Below are 13,241 nucleotides of genomic sequence, written 5' to 3'. Positions count from 1 at the left end.
GGCTCATGGGCAGCTTGCTGTGCACAAGGGCTCCCAGGTCCTTCCCCGCAGAGCTGCCTCCCAGCAGGTCAGCCCCAGCCTGTGCAGGTGCATGGGGCTGCTCCTCCCCAGGTGCAGGACCCTGCACTTGCCTTTGTTGAACTTGATTAGGTTCCTCCACACCCAGCTCTCCAGCCTGCCCAGGTCTCGCTGAATGGCAGCGCAGCCTCTGGGGAATCAGCCACTGGTCCCAGTTTGGTATCATCAGCAAACTCGCTGAGGGTACGCTCTGTGCCTTCACCCAGGTCACTGATGACCAAGGTGAACAAGAGCCAACTCAGCACTGACCCCCTGGGGGCACCACCAGCTACAGGCCTCCAGCCAGACCCTGCACCACTGATCACAGCCCGCTGAGCTCTGCCATTCAGCCAGTTCCCAACCCACCTCACTGTCCACCCATCTAACCCACCCTGCCTGAGCTTACCTATGGTGATGTTATGGGAGACAGTGTCAGAAGCCTTGATAAGGTCAAGGTAGACACCATCTACCACTCTCCCCTTGTCTACCCAGACAGTCATTCCATCATAGAAGGCTATTAGCTTGGTCAGGCATCATTTCCCCTTGGTGAATCCGTGCTGACTACTCCTGATAACCTCCTTTTCCTCCACATGCTCAGAGATGACCTCCAGGATGAGCTGTTCCATCACCTTTTCAGGGATGGAGGTGAGGCTGACCAGCCTGTAGTTTCCTGGGTCCTCCTTCTTGCCCTTATTGAAGACTGGAGTGACAGTGGCTTTCCTCCTGTCCTCCATGACCTTTCAAAGATGGAGAGTGGCTTGGCAATAACACCTGCCAGCTCCCTCAGCACTCAGGTGCATCACATCAGGGCCCACAGACCTGTGGGTGTCAGGTTTGCCTAAATAACCTCTAACGTGATCCTCCTCAAGCAAGATAAAGTTTTCCTTTCCCCAGCCTTTCTCTCTTGTCTCCAGGGTCTGGCATTCCTGAAGGCTGGCCTTAGCAGCAAAGACTGAAGCAAGGCGGCAGTCAGAAACTGCCTCCTCTGCATCCTTCATCACAGGGCACCCACCTCGTTCAGCAGTGGCCCCCCGCTTTCCCGAGCCATCCTTTTCCTGGTCATGTATTTGAAGCCCTTCTTGTTGTCCTCGACATCCCTACCCAGATTTAATTCCATACAGACCTTAGCCTTCCCAGTCACCTCCCTGCATGTTCAGACAACATCCCTACATTCCTCTTAAGTGGCTTGTCCCTTTTTCCACATCCCATAAACTTCATTCTTGTTTGATGTTTGCCAGAAGCTCCTTGCTCATCCATGCAGGTCTCCTGCTCCCTTTGCTTGATATTTTATTCATAGGAATGCACCTGTCTTGAGCCTGGAGCAAGTGATGCTTGAATATTAGCCAGCTGTCTTGGGCGCACATACCTTCTAGAGCCTTAACCATAGGATCCTCCAAGGAGGTCCTTAAAAGGCCAAAGTTAGCTCTCCTAGAGTTCAGGGCTGCAATCCTACTTACCACCTTGCTTCCTTCATGCAGGAACACGTAACGCTGGGTTCTGGTTCACTCCCTTGGATGAAGCAGTTGCTTCCTTAACACAGGCACTGTACTAGCAGGGAAAATTGTATTGTGTATATATATAATTACATATATAATCGTATATACAAATGTATTGGCTCTGGAGTGCTATCAACACTTGATGGACATCCTTTCATGCTTTCCATATGGGAGGAGGTGACCTGTGACTGGCCTTTCCCTTATAATGGTGCTGGTTTCCAACCGCTTCCAACGATGGAGCGGCGGGGGCCTGGGCTGCAGTGTCACACAGGAGCGCCGACACCCCAGGCTCATTCTGCAGCATCAAATTGTTCCTTCCTGGACAGCAGGATCTGCATTTGTTACATTCTCCCAAACCTCCTCAGCCCAATTCTGTGTGCTAACGCTCGAGGAACCAAGCAAGGCCCCGAGAGGGATATGCTGTCCTTGACAGGAACCACACTTCCTCAGCCCCAAGCCAAGAGGTGCCTGAACCATCTGTCTCTGGGCACATATAGCATCTCCCGAGTGTTCCTGGCACTGTCTACAATCGCAGGAAATTCTTCAGGCAGTGCCTGTAGCACACATTCATTGAAATATCAGTGTTGCCCACAAGACTGATGAGATCTTAGGCTTGCTTCAAGCGCTACCAGTAGTAGCTTGGTACTATGTGAACCACTGTGTTAACGGACAGATGCTCCTGCCTTGCTGTGGGCTGGGGACAAGGGCTGGGACAGCTGAGATCAGCTACAGCATCTGTTTTTTCCATTTCCTTCCTCAAGCAGCAACACAGAACTACATCATCACTGAACAAAGCCCCCAAACTGCCCACTCCCAGGATACACCATGACCAGCGACCATTCTCTGTGTAAAACCCAGCATTAGAGCACTGCAGCTGCCCTGACTGCAACCGCTCAGTAGCGGATAGCTTTTCTGTGGAGCTAGCACTGCGCTTCCTCCACAGGTCCATGACATATGTGCAACCTGCAATTTTAATGACCAGTCACTACATCTTAAAATGTTTTTGCAATTGTTCCTAACACGGTGGGAGTTTTTGTAACCTCACTGTTTACCTGTTTTCCCAGTTACTAGGATGTTGAACAAATTTTCTCATGGGCCAAAACTGACCAACAGATCAACCCCGTTACCGTGCTACTACGCAGCGCATCCTAAGCCTGTTCCTTAGGAGCAGAGGGAAGAAGCATGATTAAAACTGTTTCTGAATCTCCATCAGAACTCTAAACCATCTAGACATTATGACCCCAGGAACCTCAATCTTCCCCATACTCTGATGAAAAAATATCAGTGGATCTAGTAGTCAGTGATAGAGGCAATAGTATTACGGCTGTACTGTCCATAAGGAGCCACTTCGGCGAGTTACTTTACCACCACCAAAAGCAGTCTCTTCCCCTGCAGTCAGACAGACCACTTCGCTCCACATCTTAAGCTAAAAATGTTCCTTTGAAAAAATCCTGGACAGTAACAGAAACAAGTGTGGATGCACCACCACCACAGACAGGTAACAATCTTAGCCCTCTCAAAGGGTCAAAACTCATCCTGGATCCAGGGGTGTACTGCCATCAGCTGTAGCCTTACCTACGTATCGGTGAAGATGTTTTTGTAAGACAAGATAAAGGTTTAACTGCTCAGAACTGGCCTCTGGAAACTAAACGATCCAATACAGGGTTCTTCGATCATTGACTGATTACCATCAGGTCACTAGGAATCAGTACCTGGTCAAAGAGCAGCTCCACGGCTAGCAGACAAGTCACGTAACTAAGAATAGAAAGAACGGCTGGTTTCCTACAGGAAAAACACAAGACCAGATATATTTCACACAATGTTATTCACACATTTTGATTTTTACAGTATATACATGTGAACATTACATTATTCAATACGAGCCACCTGGAGTCAAACCTAATCGAACTGGTCCATAAACAATCTATATCAAAAAGCAATACTTGAGCAAAAAGTCTAGTGGTTCTACCCAAAGCATCAAACAGTTGAAAGGAAACCCAGTGATTTTCATGTTCCTGGATAGAATTTGTGCAAAATGATTTTTGGAAAGCAAGTGGAAAATTATGTTCAAGATACTGAAAGCACTGAGGATGATGGTTATAGGACTGTTTAAATTCAACCATGGCACGAATGCTACAGGGACGAAGTACTGGGACATCATCAGCTTCTGCCTGGACATCCCTGAAAGCCTAACTTACCGTCTCACATGCTGAAGAGAATGTTGGCTCTGCGCATTACGACATGCAGCATCTGTACACAGGGTGAAGATGGTCACTGAGAACTAACGTGTCCAAGGAAGGGGCTCGAAAGTCACCCTTTATGTGACTATGGGAAAGCTCTGGGTCCAACGACAGGGCTTGTACCTTGAGAGGAATTTTGTGAACTGTTATGCAAAAACTACTCTGCGATTAGAATTGTGCTTACTACTAAAAATAATTAGGCCTACTATGTCACTTAATGCAGGCACTAAATGACAGATTCAAAAACTGGAAGTAGGCCAGAACAAACTTTCCCATTTGCCTATTAATGATTCAACGCTACCCTTGAAAACGTAGCGCCTCAGTTGTATGCTTTAATAAGATTTAAGTAAACCTGCTATAAACAGTAAAACAACAGAATTCCTTACACAAGTTTATGCCACTACCATTTTCTTTCCTCATGATCGGACCCCTACCGTAACAGCCTTTATTTGATCAATGCTTGAGACATTTGTTTTCAAACTATCTTGTTGATCAAAACTTTTAGGTTAAGCCATCCAAAATGAATGTTCTACACAAAATACTTACTTCAACACATACAAAGCACTTTCTTTATCTTTCAGAAACTGAATATACAAAGTAAGCTTTTTCCAAAATATTTCCATAGGCAAAGGATTAAAAAGGATTTTAATTATACACATATGGTCACAATTCTGCCTTAAAAAGATCATTGGGAAATGTACATAAGGCCGCTTGTAAATGTACATCATCTTTATGTTACTGTTACAATGTCATATGTCCAGAGAAAAAAATTGACAGTATCATACATATTTGCTTTATGCTGGGAGAAGGTTATTCAAAAATACAGTACTCTTCTGTACAAAAAAATCATGCCACATTTATTAAGATGGAAGAAGCACTGGTTTCTGTGATAACCGAGTATTTCAGTCCATTTCTTACTATGCTTATTGTCCCAACTTCAAATTTGAACAGACTGATTTCCCAAAGTGTCCATATTAACAGAATCAACAGCTATGTTATAAACAAAACATAATGTTTCTCACAATAGATAAAAAGAAAGCCGGTTCATATTTCTGAAACCATATAAAGATAGAATTTAAAAAAATCACTCTTGATTTGCTGAAATAAATTTATATTATACAACACTATATGCCAGGGGGAGAAAAGGGAATGGGGATATGAATATACACTAAAATGCAAATTTTTGTCCCAAAAAGGGGTAAAACAAATTACATTTACAGCATGAGGTTTACAAATGTACATCTGTACAACCAAGGTAAGCATCACTACTAAATTAGCAAGGCTTGTAATAAACATCGAAACGAGAGATTTGTTTTCCAACTGTAAACTTACACCTATTAACTACACGTATACAATGCATATATTTATAGGAAGCAAAAAAGCTATCTGAATATTTAATCAATCATGCTTAAATGTTGAGCTATCAAGTTTACTTTTCAGTGGCCCCTTTTCTCTTCATCGATACCTATTTTTTTGCATCTACAGTGAGAAAGCAAAATAAATGCTCAACACTTTCAAATCCTTACAATTCTATATGCGAAATAAAAAAATACAAATCTCTACTCTTCCTGCATTGTAAAACTGACTGTAAAGTTAATACAGGGTTCACTCCTTTTCCAACAGTGTATTGTACTGAATGGAAGCACCACCATCATTTTAATCCCTCTACCTTGTACAACAATTAAATATATAGGTATATACAGCACTTATTTTTAATACATTGATCGAGAAAACCTTAGGGCACCATTAAAAAAAAAAAAAACAAAACCAAAAACAACTTTACCCACAGCAAGTCATGAAAGCTAATTTTGAAGTTCCCATTGTTTTGTTACTCCCTACTTTAAATTGCTGTGCCCAGTTTATTATTTGGATAGTATGTTGTGAACCACCAAAATACAACTTAACTTTTCAACATGTTAAATAATGTTTATGCATCTGATCAGTTTTAATCTGGTATAAAAGACTTCACACAAAAGGGAAAAAATAAGGATTAATTCTATATACAACTCTATAAACCTGTTGTGCTATGGTGCTGGGTAGACCTACCAGATTGCAAGCCAGTGTATTAAAAGAATACTGTACTTTTTCCCTTTAAAAACTATTTCAGTGACTTTACAAGGTAAAAATTTACAAAATATGTGACAGCTATTTTGATACAATTACATCATATACAGGCATTCTGTGCTTTGCCAGCCATCCAATCTGATAGGTCTCCGGATCAGGGCTGGAGATATTTTTTTCTTTTTTTTTTTTAATAATTCACTCCCAAAAATATACACAAGAATAAAAATTTTACAAATGGATGAACAAAGTCAATAAATAGATTTAAAAAAATCAGAACGTTTATAGTTAAGTTGTATGTTTTGATCATTCACAATTCAATTTTTCTTCCATTTCTTTTTGTCTTTTACAGCATCCCATTTGGTGGTCCACCAATTGGCCCCAGATCAGCACTGTTCTTCAGGTAATACTTTTCCAGCTTGGCCAGAATGTGTTTGCCATAGGTATATTTACGCAGAGTTGTGATGTGGGGTCGAATCTGTGAGAAGAAACATGTTATTTTATCTCCCCCCCTTCAAAAATTTTAAGCAGCGGTTACCACACTGTAAAAACACCATGTAAAAAAAAAAATGTCAGAAGCCTGTATTTCAAAACGTTCTAAGTTACTGGAAAGATGTAAAACTGGCAATTTGGACTCAACTCACATACCAGTCACGGGAACTGGGAGTTCGCCATTTTGTGGGAGCGCCTTCCTGGCGACTGCGGAAGCAGAGCTCCTGCAGGAATATGCTGCATTAAACAGCCCAGGGCAATTATGGCAACAGCACTTTTGTCCATGCCTGGATATTCTTAAGTAGAAAATGTGCCTGTATGTTAGGAAGTGTGGGATTCTCTTTTGGGGAAATACAGAATGGGTTTGTATCAGCAACCAGCAAATAGAGAGAAACCTGTATTTCTTCTATTATATGAAAATGTAGTATCTTCACAGAAAACCTGGCATAAAGAGAGGATATGAAATCCAACTTTTGAAACTTTTCTGTAGATTTACATTTTTAGCTCACTGCTCCATGACCTGAATATATTGTGCTTTATTAAGCTCCACTGAATTCAGTGTTTACACATCAAGTTCTAGATTACAGAACCAGTGAGTTTTACAGCTAGAGGGAAAGGTATTCTAGCAGAAATATTAGTACAGATAATATTTTCTGACCCAATAAAACCATATACAAATATACCTTGTGCATTATTATCTTCCGCTGAGCAGGTTCAGCCATATCAATCATCTTCTGAACAACATAGTTGGCATACTGGTCCTTCATCATGGTGTATAAGGCACTATGAGGACCATCATTCTGGCAACAGACCTCATCAATAAGTAAAGCTCTTTCAGAACGAGAAGCATGAGTTACACATTTTTCTACCACATTGCTGAAAAATAAGACAAACGCATTCTGTGACTTAAGATGTAATGTTCTTTTAAGTAGCATTTTAAAATTTCACTGAATAGTTCAAGTGTCTTATCACTAAAGAGAACACCGTAAATGCATCAAGTCCCGATTTCCAAATCTTTAGTCTGTGATGAATTAAGAAGTACTATACACTCCTCCTCATGTAAAAAAATATATATATTTTCTGATAATTATTATCTTGTAGGAGGGATTTTCCACTGGACCTACAGTGGAGATACTGGACCTCAGGTTGCAGATGTATTCTAGTACATCTATTTCTGTTGTGGGCCCTTTTTAAGGCACAACAGAGAAAGCCAGAAACAAGGCTTTCTGCTTTTTGAATAAAGATGCTTTTCAGGAGCATGCCTAGATCAGAAATACTGTCAAGCATTTCTTTTTGTAGAGGAAGTCTGACCTTCCAGAAATCTCAGAAGCTGGAAGGGCCATAAATGCTTATAAGACAAAGTGATTCTTGTCCTAAATTTGCGCTTTAGAAATTAAGCAAGATCCAAGGAAAGGATTACGAACAGGACAGAGAAAAGTCCAGATAAACTTGCTAGTTTGCGTACAATCCATTTTTAAAACAAATATCCCCATAACATCGCAGCGCATTTCTACTTAATGTTGACGACAAGGTTAGTCTCACTAGATCATCCAGGATGAATTCATTCTGAGGTGTGCTTGCTTTAGCAAAAGGCACATAACTTATATTTCAGCAAAAAGCTGAAGGATAAGTTTTAGGTTCTAAATTTAGAGCAGTTCAGGGGCAACAGACTCCTGCAACTCCTTTGAGACTTCCTAATGCATAAAATCCTTGCCTGGCTGAATCACGGCTTATTAAGGATAGCCTTTTTATATCTGTAAATTGCTTGGCTGGACTGATTGATAGGACTGTCAGGAAGTCCCAGCTTACAACCATCAGCATATCAAGCAAGTCGGAGAGCTTTTCACCTGGCTCTGGGGATCCTCACATGGAGACTGGGAATCCATTCTCTGTGCTTGTACAGGGTGAACAAAAAACATCCCATAAACCCACGGAATCTTCTCTGGTTTGCCACAGAACAGCACTTCCCCCTTCCCTTTCCCAAATCTAGTATAAAAATACCACTACTGTACATCTTTATAAAAACACAACATTTCAGGAGGCAAGTTACACAACAGAAAAAAACCTACCATTATCCTTTTTGTAACACAAAAAAATACAATACTACAACTTTAAAAGGTTAGTGATCTTTAATATATGACAGCTGTGCAATACCTGGCAAATTTGTGCTGACTCAGAGCTAGAACTTTTCCTCTTATTTCTGAAACTATTTTACTCTTGTCTTCAGGACGACCATGCTCCAGTACATGTTGAATAACGTAATTTCCATATTGATCCTGAAAATAAGATGACTTCAATTTTCTTTTGTGTTCACACCAAGTAATCCATATAGCTTTTGTATAAACTTTCAAATTACTCTTCACACAGATTTAAGGAAAAATACAATAATAACGTCAACATTATAGAAACAAATTGATGCAAGAAATATTGCATCAAGAATTAATGGGCCACAAAATTTACATGCAAATAAGCTATAAACCCAGCATTTTTGTAGACTACCTTTTCTCTTAAAGAAAGAAGTCCTCAAAATTAAGATCATTCTTTAACAGCCCCAATATCTCCCTGAACTTCAGTTCCTCAAGACAGTATGTTTTAAGTAGACTTGCATATACAAGAAACCACTGAGAAATAAACTAGACTGTAAATATGCAGCAAAAGGCTTTTTGTTTGTAGAAATTCCTACGAACACCAAGTCCCTTCCAGTATTTTAAAACTGGTTCTATTTCAAAGCCATTTGTGGCACACATTTTGTTTGTCTGAGACCATGACAGGAAATCATGTTGTGTAAGGTCTTTTACCTTCTTTTAGAAAAGATGCCCTTTCTGCATAAGAATATGCAACATTTGTATTTCTGACAATGTATTTGTATTTAGACATCAGACGTTATCTAAAGGACATCTGAGTAAATTAACTACAGAAAGGCAATCTTTGCAATAACTACACTAATTATGTGCATTTACAATGTGTATCCGAAGCTACAGTCAAAAGTGTAAGAAAAAGGCTTTTTATATCTTCTTTGCCTCCCAACTTCCAAATTCATTTTCATTAAAACTATGGAAGGAAAGAAAAACAAAAAATCAATGTCTAAAAAACTAAAGAGGCAAACGCATTTAAACTATTTCTTAAACTAAGAAACAGGAATAAATTATGACAACAAAAAAGGCTCTGTAACACATTAAAAAATTAATACACACACTAACCTGCACCAGTTGTTCTGTGTGTTGATGCAGTTCCTCTAAGATTGGCAAAGTCTGCTCAGCAGTACAGTGTTCCAGAATGCGCTGAATTACTCTACAACCATATGGATGAGTTGAAAGTACAAATACCTTAAAATAGGATTGCAAACTGAAGTTAAACCAACTGAAGCTTACAGAGACAGTAATATTCAAATGTCTGAAATGGAACTGAACATGTCAACTACTATAAAAAAAAAATTTGCCTTCCAGTATCAGAATTCCACCTCCAGGAGAAGCTGAGAAACAATGAAAATGCAGGTTTTTGTGTGTCAAGGATTCCAGTAATTATATAACTAAGAACTCAGGTTTTCATTAGAGTATTTCTAGCCTATTTATCTGTAAAGGAAAGCCTGGAAGTATGACCCTTAGTTAAGCACTGTTCACCTTTCAAGCTTTTCTTTGTACTTAGTACTTCATCTTCAAATGTTAAGATTTTGAAATTCATTTAAAAAAAAGTTCAATTATTACGGCTGATTTTTCACTAATTTCACATTCTAGCATATACGACAGTCTTCCTGTTACAGATACAGAGTTTGTAAATAAGTATTCAAAACATACAGTCAAAATCTTGCTTATTCCTTTTGTTTCCTTCTCCAGAAGCCAGGTTTGTGTTTTGGGGATTAATTCAGAAGGTTTAAGAGGCAGTGTTGGTCAGAACTGAACACACAATCTTGTCTGACTAGACAGTGATCCAAACTATGCAGGCAGGCAGGTGAAAAAGATACATATTATTATATGACGTGACTAAAGCCTATTACTTTTCATTTGCCACTTCAGATTAGCTGGTATTTTTTTATATATAATTACTTGGAGCTGAGGGTGGATGTCTAGTAAAGAGAGTCACATTTTAGTCAAAAGGCTGTATTTACAGTTTAGAAACTGCATCTCATCTACCCCTATACCCTTTGATCTAGAAAGACCTGATGCTAGAAACCTTGGCATGCCATTTATTACTATGTATAACAATAACTCAGGTATTGCTGTTGTGTAAAATGTGAGAGAAGGGTATTGTAGATTTTGTTCAGAAATACGTTTGGCCATCCATTAAAGTAAAATTTAGTTAACACAGCCAAGTTAGTGAGATTTTTACAATTCTTAAGACTATAAAAGTATACGTTTGTCTCAGAATATTAAAATCTTATTTAGCTGCAGCATATTCTTTAGCCTGCAGCACAGTATCAACCTTTTATTAATAATTTTTTTGGAAACAGAACAAAAACCCCAACCTTAAACAAACAAATACCACCACCCCCCTTCACTTAACACTAGCTCATATGTAGGAAACAGATTAGTAGATTTCTTCAAAGTATTTCCTTAATGACAGACACTGATTGGGAAACGCTGAAAGAGACTTGCAACATAACCAATGGAAAATGGAAATTTTAATGAAAAAGTATATGCTAGAGAGCAGATACTTTATTGTTATGTCAAAAACGGCAATGTTAAAAGTTATAAAGGAAATCTGAAATGGTGTATCACAAAACTCAAACAGAAAGCCTGGCCTTAAGCCAAATACCTCGTACGTATTTATAATACATCCAAACAGGTCTTTCTAGAGCCCCATCTCCAACAGATTCATCTTTTTACAGCATGTTAACTGTCTCTTCAACCGCTTTTCCATTTTATCATCCCTTTTTTATCCTACTTAAAACAAGCTGACAATGTGCCAAACACTATATTGTACAGGCAAATGATGGAAAAAGATCTGCAAATCAAAGCAACCCTACAGAAGAGGAAAGGAAATGAACTGCTGACATTACCTGTCCTTTGAACGCGTCAATGATGAACTGGAGCGACTGGGGTTGAACACACTCAATACATTTTTGTACAACATGGTTTCCATTTTGATCTTTCACACATTTCAGAACATGGCCATCCAACTCCTTCACCATTTCATTCTGAAGACAAAAAAAAAAAATTATCCTTGTCTTTACAATGATTCTTCCTCACCCTCAAAAGAATATTCCATTTCATCCTAACTATCCAATCTTCATATACACTGGTGGTTTACTTCTGTACGTCAACATTTTAATTTTAATTTAAACAACTATTTTAGTCCCTAGGGCATTTCATAATGAAGGAAAGGATCGACAACTTAAACAAGTAAAAAGACTGATGTAATAAAAAGAAATAAAATAAAAAAAGTATTGCTCTAACTTACAATTACCTGCTGGTCAGGCGAGATTGACTCAAGTGCTTTCTGAATAACACGACAACCATACATCTGTAGGGCTAATGGCAGAACATGACCACGTATGCGTGTTGCCAGGGCTAACTTTTGATCCAGGCTTCCAAACTGAAAAAAATAAAATAAAATAAAATGCTGTTAACAAGTGAAGACATAGTGCAGCATGCTGGAGTTTACATGTCAGAGTAAGTACTTTCATGATATATTTCATGTTTACTGTGTGCCTTGAATGATTTTTCCCTTTGTACTTCTGGTAGGTGCATTTACCAGAAGCTTTTATTTTCTAAATGCAACATTTTGTAATATTCCACATTCCAGTCGCATACGTGCTATCAAATGCATGACCTTGAAAGACAACAGAAGAAACTGAAGTAGTTTATACTTCTCTGTTTGTAGGAATATTTAAGTGCAATAACCCACTTATTTAGACAAATTATACCAGGCAAATTAATTGCAGATTACTATAAAATACTAATTCAAATCTGTTTTTCTCTGATTATCTCAAATTCGTACTGGTCAGTGTATATTACATCTTGTATACAGTAAGCAAGCTGTAACAGGAGGGGGCGGGGGAAGCAGATTTCAACCCCTGAATTTACCAAGAAGCTACTTCAAACTTTACATGGCTTGAATGATGATTCTGACCATGGGCACTTCAAGAAATTTAGAAATGCTTGGGCTCTGCAGACCAAAGTCAAAATGTTTTTGAACACTGGCTGCATTAGTGTAACTCAACCAATGTCCTTCAGCAGTAGCTAGTTCCTGCCCATGTTATTCCTTCCACAGTGCTACTACAGCCTCCTGTGCTGCTCCCTGTTGAGCAGAGTAAAGCCAGTTGAGCTTCATAATAATACACATAATCCTGTTCCCAGATCCCCATGTAAGATCCTGAGTTGGCACAGTACAAGAGACAACACAGAAGCAATCAGCTGGACAACCAACTGGGTAGCACCAGCAATATTCACACAGCACTGCTGAGAACTCCCAAATCCGACATCTGTAGTCATCCAAGACTCTGAAGAAAACTCAAACAACTTCGCCTTCCTACTTAAATAATGAGCCAAGTCCTTTACTACACCTAAGGCCTACTGCACTTTTTCTTGAGAACTCTTCCGCAGAATTAAGATGAAAACACTCAACTGAATGATTATCTATGTAACCATCCAACCTAACATTATGGAAAAAACCAGCACCTGATGACCCTTGAACAAGATCAAGATCTTACCATATGTCAGCCAGGCTTTTCAGAAGGTATTCTGATTTGTAAAAAAAGAGCATCAAGCAAAAAAAAAAAAAAAGTAATCACATTGTTTCATAGATTATTCCTTAAAAACTACATTTTTGTTTACAGCAACCATCTTATTTCTTAATGAATGTTTTCCAGCTTCACCTTCTATCCACCCCGATACTTCGACAAGCTCCCTGATTTAAAGTACACTAAGCCAGATATCTTTCCTACATGTAACTTTTT

At 39.2% G+C, this 13,241-nt stretch overlaps 1 protein-coding gene across 15 annotated transcripts in view; it reads right to left on the bottom strand.

Moving 5' to 3' along the window:
• Positions 1-4,409: 4,409 nt before the first annotated feature.
• The window catches only part of PUM2 (pumilio RNA binding family member 2), a 73,574-nt gene continuing 64,742 nt past the window's right edge, over positions 4,410-13,241 (bottom strand). For 8 of the 15 annotated variants that reach the window (XM_027779243.2, XM_013294967.3, XM_055809424.1 and 5 more), the window contains 6 exons: positions 11,744-11,878; positions 11,343-11,480; positions 9,547-9,672; positions 8,501-8,622; positions 7,030-7,222; positions 4,410-6,332 (listed from right to left, as the gene is read on the bottom strand). In XM_027779243.2, the coding sequence (XP_027635044.1) occupies positions 6,201-6,332; positions 7,030-7,222; positions 8,501-8,622; positions 9,547-9,672; positions 11,343-11,480; positions 11,744-11,878 (846 nt within the window). In that variant the 3' untranslated portion in view covers positions 4,410-6,200. Of the gene's footprint in view, positions 6,333-7,029; positions 7,223-8,500; positions 8,623-8,643; positions 9,398-9,546; positions 9,673-11,342; positions 11,481-11,743; positions 11,879-13,241 lie in introns of those variants that run through there. The other 7 variants (XM_055809429.1, XM_055809427.1, XM_055809434.1 and 4 more) reach the window with 3 other exon arrangements.

Source organism: Falco peregrinus, chromosome 7 (assembly GCF_023634155.1).
Source record: "Falco peregrinus isolate bFalPer1 chromosome 7, bFalPer1.pri, whole genome shotgun sequence".
NCBI lineage: Eukaryota > Metazoa > Chordata > Aves > Falconiformes > Falconidae > Falco > Falco peregrinus.
This window is presented reverse-complemented; position numbering and strand designations above follow the sequence as displayed.